Source organism: Girardinichthys multiradiatus, chromosome 6 (genome assembly GCF_021462225.1).
Source record: "Girardinichthys multiradiatus isolate DD_20200921_A chromosome 6, DD_fGirMul_XY1, whole genome shotgun sequence".
NCBI lineage: Eukaryota > Metazoa > Chordata > Actinopteri > Cyprinodontiformes > Goodeidae > Girardinichthys > Girardinichthys multiradiatus.
In genome coordinates, this window is record NC_061799.1 from 19,323,937 (window position 1) to 19,337,119 (window position 13,183).

Below are 13,183 nucleotides of genomic sequence, written 5' to 3' on the forward strand. Positions count from 1 at the left end.
TCTCATCCTCATTCTCAACCTTGGCTCCCTTCCACCCCTTCTTTAGGCTTTTCTGTCACTTCCTCTGCATACAACCGTTCATCTTTATCTCAGCCTTACGTCTTTCTCTTTTCAATCTGTACAAACCCCCACAACCCCTCTTTTTCCCTCCCTCCTCTCCCTCTCTGTTTTCATTACACTAGATATTTTGCTGTTTCTTCATCTTTTAATCTTTTTATTTCAGCTCATATTCCCACAGATATTGAATGGTATCACTTGTTGCAGGTGCTAAAATTACACAACGCTGAATGTTTGGCTTGCAGAGTGATTCAGTGTTGACAGTGTAGCAGCATTTGGGCGTTGAAGGGTGAGAATCATTTAGCGGGATGTGGGCTGCAGCAGGCAGGATTACTGCGGAGTCCTCTGCATCCGTATGATGTTTGGAGGCGTGAAGCATTGTACTGGGGTTGCATCAGTGGAGTTGTGTTATATAATGTTTGGGCTACAGAGAGGAACTCTTGTTCTCCCTCAAACTGACTCGGAACCCTCAGTCACTGCTTTAAATCAAACAGGCATTTTCTTCAAGAAAAAAAGGAGCTACACTAATATTGGAAGTCTATTCCCTCTGTTTCTTAATTAAAGTTCCATCTTTGTCCCTTCAGGCAGGCAATACAATAACCTTTTCCCTCCCTCCCTCCCTCCGCTTATTCGTCACTCTCTTCATCATTTTCCATCCTTCCTCCTACCTTCTAATATAGGCTTTATATTAGATCGTTGTAGGTTTGTTCCCAATGTATCAACCTATATATTAGTCACAGTACAACCTACAAGTTATTCTGTTTGTCGTGTGTGTGAGAGCTAGGATAGTTTTGATATGTAAGATGCACCTAAATCCTTAAGCAATGTGCAAGGAAGCAATCATGTAGAAGTATTTCATTAGAACCACAAGCTTCAGTGTGTTTTATTGGGATTTTATGCGACCAAGAAAAAGTAATGGACAATTGTCAGTGGAAGTAAACTGATACATGATAATCAAACATTTAAATTTAAATTAAGCCCCCCATTACTCCATTACTCCTAAATGAAATAAAGTTCAACCAACTCCATACAGAGGTCACCTAAGTAGTACCTAGAGTCCACCTGTGGGGAGTTTAATCTCAGAATAATTACCACTGTTCTGTGAAGGCCTCAGAAATTTCTTAGAGAACATTAGTGAACGTAAGATGATGAGGGTGTTCTTTATGTAAAACTTTACTTTGAGCTGACAAAAGCTTTTGTAAGTTTTGTCCCTCCTTATGGTGATACTTCTAAATAAAATCCAATGCAAGCAACTGCCTCACAAAGACAGAAAAATACTTCTTCTATTACATGTATTTACCTTTCATTTTACAGTGTATCAGCCTGGAAGAACCAAAACGTCCCTAAACTTGCAAGAATTTCTTTCATTTTGGGGGGAAATATTGGATGCTTTCCCAGTTTTACCCCTGCCATATTTTTTAACTATTGAACATCATAGACAAGAGAAATTTAAGTTGCTTTAGCTTTCTTGTAATCTTAGTATTTTTCTTTTGAATTTTCTGCTTTTGCTTATCTTTTGCAGTGAAATCAACCGCCTGGACCTGGGCCTGACAGTGGAAATGTGGAACAAAGGGTTAATCTGGGACACCATGGTCGGCACCGTGTGGATTCCCCTAAGTAGCATCCGACAATCAAATGAGGTTTGCCAATACCACCCCTACTGCGTTGTAGGAGATAGTCTTAGACTTGCAGTACGAACATTGATTGTTTGTGCTATTTCTTCTGCATTGTCTGCAATCTATGTGTACACAGGAAGGTCCAGGGGAGTGGCTGACACTGGACTCTCAAGTCATCATGGCTGACAGTGAGATCTGTGGAACTAAAGATCCCACTCTACACCTGGTGCTGCTCGACACACGCTTTGAATTGCCACTAGGTGAGACTACCAGGAGTAGGGTAGGGTTGGGTTGCCAAAAATTGTACTCAAGTAAGAGTATAAAATTATTTGGTAAAAAGACTAGTAAAGTGCTGAGTAACAGTTTGATCACTGGTTATTTTCATGAAGTGCCTTTATTATTATTATTTGATTTAATTTAAAAAAAATTATGTAGTCAAACACATAAATCTAAAATGATGTGCAAATATGTGTATTTTAAACAGTTAGGTTTATTTTAAGGAATAACATGTAAAAAAAAAAAAAAGTATTAGAAATAAATAGTTAACTTCTTCTACATCAACATAAAATAATACATTTGGGTTGAAGAAACATGCACTTCCCAATCAAATATTTTCACAACATAAAGCTTTTAAAACCTATACTTATTGTAAGCTTATAGTGGTAGCCTAGTGGGTAGAAGGTTCTAACCACTAAACATGAAGGTCCTATTTCTAAGAAGGCTGCAAGAACTTGGTTAAAATCCCACAGACTGCAACCCTGAGCAGAACCCTTTGCCCTGAAATGCTTCCCTGCTCCCCTGCCCAGTGCTCCCTATGGCATAGGCTAAATGCACAGGACAAATTTCATTGGAATGTACAATTGTTATGACAAATAAAACAAAGATTATTATTAGGTAATATATATTTGTTAGAACAGTGCAAACCCGTTCCATTAACAATATGCACTGTAGGACATCAGTATGAAAATATCAATGGAAAGGACCCAAATCATTACAGTGGTAAGATTTTGGGCGGAAAACAATTATAAGATACTTTATTACTCTAACCCAGAAAACACACTGTGATGGGGCGCCCTCTACCTGCTGGAAAAATTGCGGAAATCAAAAAGCAAACCATTTTCACATTCTATGGGACTAACCTCTTAAGTAATGTGTTTCTTAGTTGTCCTAGGATATGTACCTGAGTAAATAGTTACTATCAACCTCTACATAGTACTCAGTAAAGTCCCAAACTACCAATAGATGGAAAATGATCTACTTAAAGCTGATTCTGATTCTGATTAAATGTGAAACCACAGGAAATTCTTGCTCCTGTTGGCTTGGAGGTGGTTGGGAGCAGATAAATTATGCCTGTAAGTATATTTTCACAATGAACACTGACTAATGAGCACCAAAAACATTGCCCGATTAATTACCCTGACCCACTTTTTGGTTTTATAGTTTGTACCAAGAGGAGTGTTTGTGTCTTTCTTTCCTGGTGATGAAGCTGCTTTCCTCTTAGCATTGATTAGGTGTCGTTTCCATCCTGTTCCCTCTTCCTCTAATCAATAATGTGCACCTGACTCCTCTATATGTGGACCCTGCCTATTGATAGAGATTTTGTTCTGAGGCTGTAAGTAAAAGGGCCGGTTTTAAATATAGAACTTTGAGGTCAAGCCAAAGCATCTGGAGCTGTATTTTTTGTGTTGTTTAAAAATGGACCATCAAAAATTTGTCAAAATATAATTACAGCTAGTGGTTTTTCACCATGTTTTAGTGTCTTCTGTCAAGTGGTTTCATGTGGGATTATTAAAAGGGTTTTAGTTGGATGAGCCATACTTTGGCAGACTTTGTCACCTGAGTTTGACCAGATGATTGTTTTCAGATATCCCTGAGGATGAGGCGCGCTACTGGGCCAAAAAACTGGAGCAGCTCAATGCCATGAGGGACCAAGATGTAAGGCAGCTTTAACACCCCAACATAATCTTGCAGTATAGACACAAGCTAAAATTATTAATTGGAGAGCAGGTGGCATCATACTTGCTAAAATCCAATAAAATGTCCTCCCCCTCCCACAGTGTTTTCCAAAAATAACAAACCTTTTCTTGACTTTTTGTACTCGAAAAGTAATGCCCTTTATGTTTGGGATATCAAAGAAAAGTGGGTAGGGAGGCCTCGAATGCATACTAAACCTTTCAGATTTTTTTCTGGAAAAAAGCTGAGATGTATTCTTTCTCAACCACTTTACAGTTAAGATAAAATTCCAATAAAATGAATTAAAAGATGTAGTAATGTGTAGTAATGTAATGTGACAGAATGTGGAGAATTGTATTCTTTTGCAAGTTACTGTATGCATGACCTTATATAATGTTGATTTCTTTAGCAATTACCAGCTAACTAATTTCTTAGAGATCATTTATCACCTATTTCTGTTAATTGCAGTACTCATACCAGGAGGAGCAGGAACGCCCTCTCCGGGTACCAGGAACCCAGTGCTGTAAGTGACCCGCAGCTGATTGTGCAAAACTGAGAATGATCCGTTTAGGTGTAATTAGATTGCCTTAACTCAGCTTCTGTTATGTGTTTAGCCACACATGGGTTGTTGTGTGTTAGAGGGAAACAGGCCTGTTTCGCTGCACTAGAAGAGATCAATAGTGCTATCAAATGTCTGGAGTCAGGCTCCTTGAAAATGCTTGCAGTTTTCTACTGTTGGTCCAGTCTGTGCAGCTTGCTGAGCCAGCTGTCTGAGGCAAAAGCGAGACTCTTTCCATTCACTGCCTGCATTGGAGAACATTAATGCATTGATGGTGGGAATTCATGTATGAGTTTGAGCACCAGATCGTGATCAATACCAACGCAGTCGTGTCTTTCTCTGCAGGTAACTGGAGTCTTTGGGGAGATCAGCAAAGTAAGTGCACCACTTTCTGTACAGGGCAAATTGAGAATACTCTCTCTTTGTTCTTTGTGTTAAAGTTAAATACATCCAGAGCACATAGCTTTACATTCTTGAAGACCATAGTTGCTGGTATTATGCAGAGTATGATGATTACACAGATTACGCAATCAATGCAGAAAAAGTACCATCTGCTAAAAGCTGGTGGTAATTTTGGCAAAGTAGAAAAAATGGGTAAAAAAGCTATTATGTGGAGGAGGAGTTGGGGATGGAGTTCTCATTGCCCTACGACAGAAATGTTTGATTATGACAATATAATGCACGAAGGTTTCTGATATAATCACAAACTAGTATAGTATATTTATTCAGTTGGAATACATGGAGTAAGTTTATAATATAAAACTTTTTTTGTTACTTCAGTCAATGCTTTTAATTTCTAAATGAATATTTTTCACTGTCTTTTGCAATGTGCAACATCACTTATTGATTTAGAAAGGCCATTCCATCATCATTAGGTCCTGAAGTCAATAGTGGGTGCACAAAGTTGCAAAAAAAGAGCAGATTTAACTACTTTATGGAGTTCTGCCAATGTGTTTCAGACAATGTTTGAATAAATAATGCCTAATAAGTACAGTTTTTTCTGTCCTGGTACATCCTGAATGGTTCAACTTTAAAACAACTTTTGAAACGAAGCTGTAATTCCTGATTGTCACAGAAAAAATAGGTTTTTCAGCATTTTGGTCATTTCTGAATGTAATTCTTTCTTCAATGTTCATTTTTTTCATTAAAGACAGAGTAAATTGCATTTGTGGGTGTAACAATGTTAAAAAGAAAGACATGGAACATTATTTTTAAAGAAGCCTTGGTTTTTATCATAGTTATATAACACAATTAAATCATTTTTCTTGGTAAAATTGATCTCCAGTGACACATGATAAAATCTGCTGATTCTTTCATATTAATTTGTGCAGGAGACCCCTGTAACATTGACAAACATTTGAAAAAAAATGCCATGGCCAAACTTATAATTGTTGTGCAAAAAAAGTCTGCACTTCTCTGTCACTTTCCCCCTTTGTTGTAATCAGCAGATGGTGTTAAATAAGAGCCTGTCAGACTCACCCACACAACTGTAGCTATTAATTTCTGTTAATTCAGAGGAAAAAAGAAAAAGTAGGGGGTAATGATAGACGGTGAGCCAAGAAAGTTCCTCAAACATACACAAGGAGACAGAGAGACTGAGATATGTAGGGACAGGAATGATATCTAAGACTTAGTTTGATGCCTTTAAATAGATATTTAGGAGTTAGTGGTGCAATAGCCACATACGACATTTGGCTTTCAGAGTGCTAAAGATGATGATGGATTATCATAAATGATTAATAGATAGCTTGTTTGGCTTTTGACTGCTTCACACTGCAAAAGCATATCAGCACTTTCCTCTGAGATGGTAATTGTTGATCAATGAACACCACAGAGAAATAAAGCATCTGTTTAGCAACCACATCAGATTTGTGTTCCTCATGTGTTTTATGTGTGAATTCTCTATCTATGACCACTTCAGGGATCCTTCACAGTCTGGAAAAATACATACAAGTATGGAATTTGATTTCAGTTTTTTCCACGTCTTAAAAAAGTATGTAAAAAATATGAATGTGAAAAAAGAATTATAATTTCTATCTTTCTTCTCTGTTATTTTCAAAATGATACATTTTCTTCTTTGTGTTCGCCTTATGCTTCCTTCCTTCCTTCTATCTTTAGCCTCACATGTTATTCTTTCTTTCTTTCTGTTTTTTTGTCCATGTTTTCTACAGCCCTCCTCCCTTTTGACATTTCTTCTTTTGTGTTTCTATTTTTCTGGGTTCCATATTTAAGGCATGCCCACCATAAAAATATCTGCCCTAAATTTCTAGTGAACGTTTATTATTTTATATTTTAAAATGATCATAAAGGACTGAGAACCCTGGAAGGTTGAGTGTGGAAAAGTTTGGAAATTTTTAAATGTAAAATATCTAGAAATGCTGTCTACGGGTTCAACAGTGAAAGCCTGCCAACCAATCAGAATTCTTTTTAAGTACTTATAGTTTTCAGAGATTGGTTTGGCTGTGATTAACCTTGTTTTCTCATTATCATTTTCCCTCTACCTCATTCTCTCTGCTTCTGTGTAGATGAGGACCCAGACAGTGCTGTTGATGACAGGGACAGCGACTATCGCAGCGAAACCAGTAACAGCATTCCACCTCCCTACTATAGCACATCCCAGCCCAATGCCTCTGTCCACCAGTACCCCATCAGCCACCAGCATCGCAGCTCCAGATGCTTCCCATATCTATGCTCTGGGAACAACCAAGATCTCGACTACCACCATCAAAGGACTATCAGGTATGTACTTTCACATCTTCCTTATTTATTTTTATTTACTTTCATTTTAACATTTCCTATCAACCTGTGAGAAATTAAATGTCGTCCGATCCCAAAATGACTGAAAATTTAGGTCTTAGTAATTTAAAATTCAAGGTTGATGGATAGAAGATGTCTGCACCTTGAGCGAGCGGCTCGAACTGATAAGGCTCAGGCCCACTGGGCTCCATAAAGCCTCCCTCAACCTCCGGTGACGAGGGGGTATAAAAACCTCCACCTCAAAAGATCTATAAACCAGCGTGACTCTGGTCACTCTCCATGTTTCAATATGTCAAATTAAGCTAGGTTCCATTTTCTCTCGCCCTCCTGACCACACTCCCGCTTAACCCCCTCCGCTCATCCCCACACTTGGTCCCACCCCTCAATGTCTCTTGGCACCGCCCATTTTGGTGGCATTTTTCAAAATTTGTCTGCGGGCAGCGTTATGTTTTTACATTGGGTTTAGTTCCACTTTAAATTACTTCATATCCTTTGTTAGTTTGTTTTATTTGAAACGGAAGTATCAGAACTTTTTCCTTTTAAATAGTTTTTGGACATGATAGTTATATTCATATCTATAGGAAATTGGTAAGAACCCAATCATGCAGCTGAAAGATACCTCAAAGCAATTACCTTTCATTTGGAAAGTGGGTTTTATGCATCAGTGTATAATCTAACAGCCACCCAAGACAAAGGTAAAAATAGTAAAAATCCCCTCTCATATGTGAATACATAAGGCAAAAACGTATATGGTCACTTTTCCATCAAGGAGGAGGACATCAAGATAAATTTTATCTGAGAGCAATTAGTTTCGAGATCTGACAGACCGGCACCCTACCCAGGATATTGAAGATGAACCCAGTCTGCCTGTAGCTCAAACTACCTCTTATAGCAAAAGTTGTCAAAAAACTAAAATTTAGGCAATATTCAGGTAGACATTGTAATTCCTGCTCTGTTTCTGACCACCCTTCTAATTGTGATGCGCACAAAGTGTAACTTTTCCCAAAATGCTGTCACTTGAATGTTTTATACTAGAGAGCTGTGCAGTCTCTGTGTAAAATATAGCGACAGTGAATGGAAGCAGTGTTTTTCTCATGATGGTCTAATTTCAGTGTTAAAAGTAACGTTGTCAAAACATTATTCAGAATCCACATCTGTCATGCCACTCAAACTCTATAAGTCCAGCTGGAGTTAATGCTACTTATGGCTCAGACACTGGGGAAAAAAGAGTTGTTACTGCAGCTAAATTATCATGGGTGACGCATAAAAGTAAAAATTGCTGATAAAAACAAATATTCTTACCTGAGAAACACCTGTAGTTGCCTTGATAATCTGGCTGCTGACTTCCCTTAAGCTATCAGTCCTCACTGTGGCATTAATTGTATTGTGTCTTTGTCCTTCAGCTTTGATGTGTTGATTTCCTTAAAACCCAGATCCTAATTGTTCCATAATCCTGGGGCAAAACGTATTTTGAATAGAGAGATTGTTTTTACTGGATGAAGAGAACTCTGCCTTCTTTACGTATATACTTTCACAGAGCTCACCCAAGTTCCTTGAGTTAGAGGATCTTTGGAGAAAGTAAGAAAGGTCACTCCATCTCTCTTTGTGTAGCCAAAAATCAGGCACACATCCATTAGATGTATTACAGCTAGAGAGATTTTTCGTCAATAAGGTAATGTTTTCTGTTTTCTTTTTCAAACAATTGGCAGCCACGCTCTGCTGGTATGTATGCTAAGTCTTTATCTTTTTATGGTAATGGTGTTTCACTTTTAGAGGCTCCAACGGCGCTTTTTGTTTTTTTAATATTTTGAAAAACAACGGAAGGCCAATTGAAATTTGTTTGAGTTTCACACTTTGAGGATTTTTAGTTTTTTAGGTTAATAGTTTTGGTGATATTTGCCCTTTAAAGTCTGATTGGCTCAATATAGCTATACAATTATAATCTTTGAATATCCGTAGAAGGAAAACCAATGAAAATATAATTGCAAAAGAGAAATGTCTGTGGTTCACTTTTTTCATGTAGTAGTGGGTATGATTAACAAATGAATGGATTTATTTAATCAAACCTTGTTATATTGTCTGTTCATACATCAACTTTTCATTGGCTCGCTCAGACCGGTGCTGTTATTTTCGGTGCTGTGTGATTTCTAAACATTTATTGATGTGTTTCTTCTCAGACAGGGAATTAAAATATGCATCCACCTCTTGCTCTATGAATTATTCAGCTGGCAGTCTAACGGTCAATATGGCACATAAGATTAGCTGCTTCTGCGAGTGTATTGGACAGGGGCATCCCCCACCCTCTCTCTACACCTCCTCCTCTCCATCTCATCCACTCAGCTCTGCACACCCTCCCTTTCTACCTTTCCTCCTCCTGTTTTAGCAGCCTACTCTCTTCTTATCTTCTCCATCATCCTCTTCTCTCTCTAGGTGTCTCTGTTTTTTTACTAACCCCCATTCATCAAGATGTACAAACCTTGTTTTTTTCTTGTTTGTTTCATTTGCTGATTTTTCCTTTGTCTGCTCTGTTTCTTTCTATGTGTCTGGTACTCTTGTATTTTCTGTGTTTTTCATTGATTTGCCATCAGCAGTGTTCTCTGTTAGTCTGAGATGTGCATAAAAGGGTGTTTAGTGGGGCTGTCCAGAGGAGAACAGTGTACAGGCTGAAATGCATCAATGCAGCCCTCTATAACCATTTTTGACATTATAGCTCACAAAAAGGTTGACTGTTTACTACATAGAGCTACATTCTAACTTTTCCTGGATCTCATCTATCTCTTTTTCAGTCCCACTGGTAGCTATGCATCTTCTGCAGAGCTCAGTCGGTGCAGCAGTCAGCTGAGTGAGGAGGACTACGGAGGAGAGTATGGAGAAAGGGACCCATACGACGAGAATGACTCATACCACTCCTGCCACTCCTCTGTCAGCTACAGTAAAGGCTCTCCAGACTGGGACCCTGATGAGACCCAGGGGGCGTACAGTGATGAGGGCGGCTACAGCAAAGACGGAGGAGAAGAGGTTGCGCTGTATGAGGGAGATGATGGAGAACTGTATGAGGGGGAGGAGAAAGGCCTGTATGAGGATGAGGAGATGATGTATGATGATGAGGACTCGTATAATCTGGATGGAACCCTCAGTGAGGAACGTGAGCCACCATTTACTCCCACTCCAACGTCAACTGCACCACCGATGCTTGACGTACAAAGCTCCAGGCCTCCACTGGAGAAACAGGCCTCCATACACCAACAACCTCCAGTTAAAACCCCAAACCAAACAAACAATCATGCCCAACCTCCTGCAATACAGCCCCCTACAGGTCAACCAGCAGCTCAGCCTTCCAAACAACCACAGCCCCAAACACAACCTCAAGCAGCCCCATCTACCACCTCCTTCTTCTCAATGGCCAAACCTCTGACAGCTGCAGTCACAGGCCTGGCTTCTTCATTCCTGTCATCAGTCCCCACTGCCCAACCTGCCCAGTCTCACCCACCAGCCTCAACAGTTCCTCAGCAGCACCAGTCCACTGCAGCAAACTGTGTCCCTCCTTCACACCCGGCAACCTTGGGTAATTCAGCGTCCCCCCCCACTGCCACAGGCCCCCCATCCCAGCAACCCCCATCCTCCGGATCGCCACAATTGCATGCCAATGATCCCTCTACCACACAGCCAGCCGGTCTTGAGGACAAGATACCCCAGATTGAAGAAGAGTGGTTAGAAAATGAGATTATGGATGAGAAAGAGGTCAGTACACCCCCTGCTCAAGATGAGGAGAAGCTTCCTGCAGAGCAGAAAGAGGAGCACTATGAAGACAGCAGACCAGTGACACCCGAGGAACAAAATGAGGTCCTCCCTGAGAGGTAGGAAATGTTAAAAGGAAATTAAACTGATTAAATGAATCATAAACAGGGGAAGACAGTAGATATATGTCTGTTCAACACATTTTTTTAAACTGAATTCAGTTCAAAGCAGTTTATCAGAGTCATTGCAAGATTGTTTGGGACTATAAACAGAACGGGATTTTAGGGACATTTCAGCTACCATCAATCATCACTAATGATCATCAATCATGTTCAAAGATTCATGCATTATATATCTGACATAACTATTACTACAGTCTACAACTGGAAAGCAATTTCAGACACATTACAATACACTAATTGACTTGACAACTGAATGGTTATTGCTTGAATCAAATTTTTTTTTGGTAGAGAAGTTCTGTTGCCTTCTAGAGCTCAGAGGTTATTACTGACTTATTAAAGGATTGAAATTGTTTAACAGCCAGGATTTTCATCTTGCTCTTTCAGAAAAAATCATCTGGAAAATGTAATCAAAGCCAGAATAATTTTTTTTTATACCTACAGTACTGACCAAAAGTTTGGACACACCTTCACATTCAAAAAGTTGTCTTTATTTTTATGACTATGAATATTGTAGCTTCCCACTGAAGGCATCAAAACTATGAATTAACACATGTGGAATTATATACTGAACACAAACGTGTGAAACAACTGAAAATATGCCTTATATTCTAGGTTCTTTAAAGTAGCCACCTTTTGCTTTGATTACTGCTCTGCACACTCTTGGTATTCTGTTGATGAGCTTCAAGAGGTAGTCACCTGAAATGGTTTTCACTTCACAGGTTGGCCCTGTCAGGTTTGATAAGTGGGATTTCAAGCCTTATAAATGGGGTTGGGACCATCAGTTGTGTTGTGCAGGAGGTGGCTACAGTACACAGCTGATAGTCCTACTGAATAGACTGTTAGAATTTGTATTTGGTAAGTAAAAAGCACCTAAGTAAAGAAAAACGAGTGGCCATCATTTCTTTAAAAAATGAAGGTCAGTAAGTCCGAACAATTGGGAAAACTTTGAAAGTGTCCCCAAGTGCAGTCGCAAAAACCATCAAGTGCTACAAAGAAACTGTCTCACATGAGGACCGCCCCAGGAAAGGAAGACCAAGAGTCACCTCTGCTGCGGACGATAAGTTCATCCGAGTCACCAGCCTCAGAAATCGCAGGTTAACAGCAGCTCGGATTAGAGAACAGGTCAATACCACACAGAGTTCTAGCAGCAGACACATCTCTAGAACAACTGTTAAGAGGAGACTGTGTGAATCAGGCCTTTATGGTAAAATAGCTGCTAGGAAACCACTGCTGAGGACAGGAAACAAGCAGAAGAGACTTGTTTGGGCTAAAGAACACAAGGAATGGACATTAGACCAGTGGAAATCTGTGCTTTGGTCTGATGAGTCCAAGTTTGAGATCTTTGGTTCCAACCACGTGTCTTTGTGCGGCGCAGAAGAGGTGAATGGATGGACTCTACATGCCTGGTTCCCACCGTGAAGCATGGAGGAGGAGGTGTGATGGTGTGGGGGTGCTTTGCTGGTGACACTGTTGGGGATTTATTCAAAATTGAAGGCATACTGAACCAGCATGGCTACCACAGCATCTTGCAGCGGCATGCTATTCCATCCGGTTTGCGTTTAGTTGGACCATCATTTATTTTTCAACAGGACAATGACCCCAAACACACCTCCAGGCTGTGTAAGGGCTATTTGACCAAGAAGGAGAGTGATGGGGTGCTGTGCCAGATGACCTGGCCTCCACAGTCACCGGACCTGAACCCAATCGAGATGGTTTGGGGTGAGCTGGACCACAGAGTGAAGGCAAAAGGGCCAACAAGTGCTAAGCATCTCTGGGATCTTTTTTAAGACTGTTGGAAAACCATTTCAGGTAACTACCTCTTGAAGCTCATCAACAGAATGCCAAGAGTGTGCGGAGCAGTAATCAAAGCAAAAGGTGGCTACTTTGAAGAACCTAGAATATAAGACATATTTTCAGTTGTTTCACACTTCTTTGTTTAGTATATAATTCCACATATGTTAATTCATAGTTTTGATGCCTTCAGTGTGAAGCTACAATATTTATAGTCATGAAAATAAAGAAAACTCTTTAAATGAGAAGGTGTGTCCAAACTTTTGGTCTGTACTGTATAACCAAAGTAGGCTTTGTCATTTCATACTGGTTTTTCTTATTTCATTTGCAGATGTTGCCAATATTTACATTATTGGTCACAATTATTAGCACAAAAATTAACATTAGTTTTAAAACACAATTCATGAAATTTAGTTGAATGTACCTTTACTGTTTCTCGTTTTCGGAAAATGTTTTTAGTATATACACAAGTATACTTGTAATGCTTTCCTAGATGATCTTGCCACTCACAGTATGATGGAAGTGGTGAT

The 13,183-nt window shown here is 39.5% G+C and overlaps 1 protein-coding gene across 1 annotated transcript in view; it reads left to right on the forward strand.

Annotated features, from left to right (window-relative positions):
* LOC124869677 (protein unc-13 homolog A-like) overlaps positions 1–13,183 on the forward strand; it is a 69,092-nt gene that overhangs the window by 15,239 nt on the left and 40,670 nt on the right. The window contains exons 4-10 of the mRNA XM_047367680.1: positions 1,580–1,697; positions 1,810–1,933; positions 3,538–3,608; positions 4,095–4,149; positions 4,531–4,560; positions 6,711–6,924; positions 9,729–10,799. Of these exons, the coding sequence (XP_047223636.1) occupies positions 1,580–1,697; positions 1,810–1,933; positions 3,538–3,608; positions 4,095–4,149; positions 4,531–4,560; positions 6,711–6,924; positions 9,729–10,799 (1,683 nt within the window). The remainder of the gene's footprint in view (positions 1–1,579; positions 1,698–1,809; positions 1,934–3,537; positions 3,609–4,094; positions 4,150–4,530; positions 4,561–6,710; positions 6,925–9,728; positions 10,800–13,183) is intronic.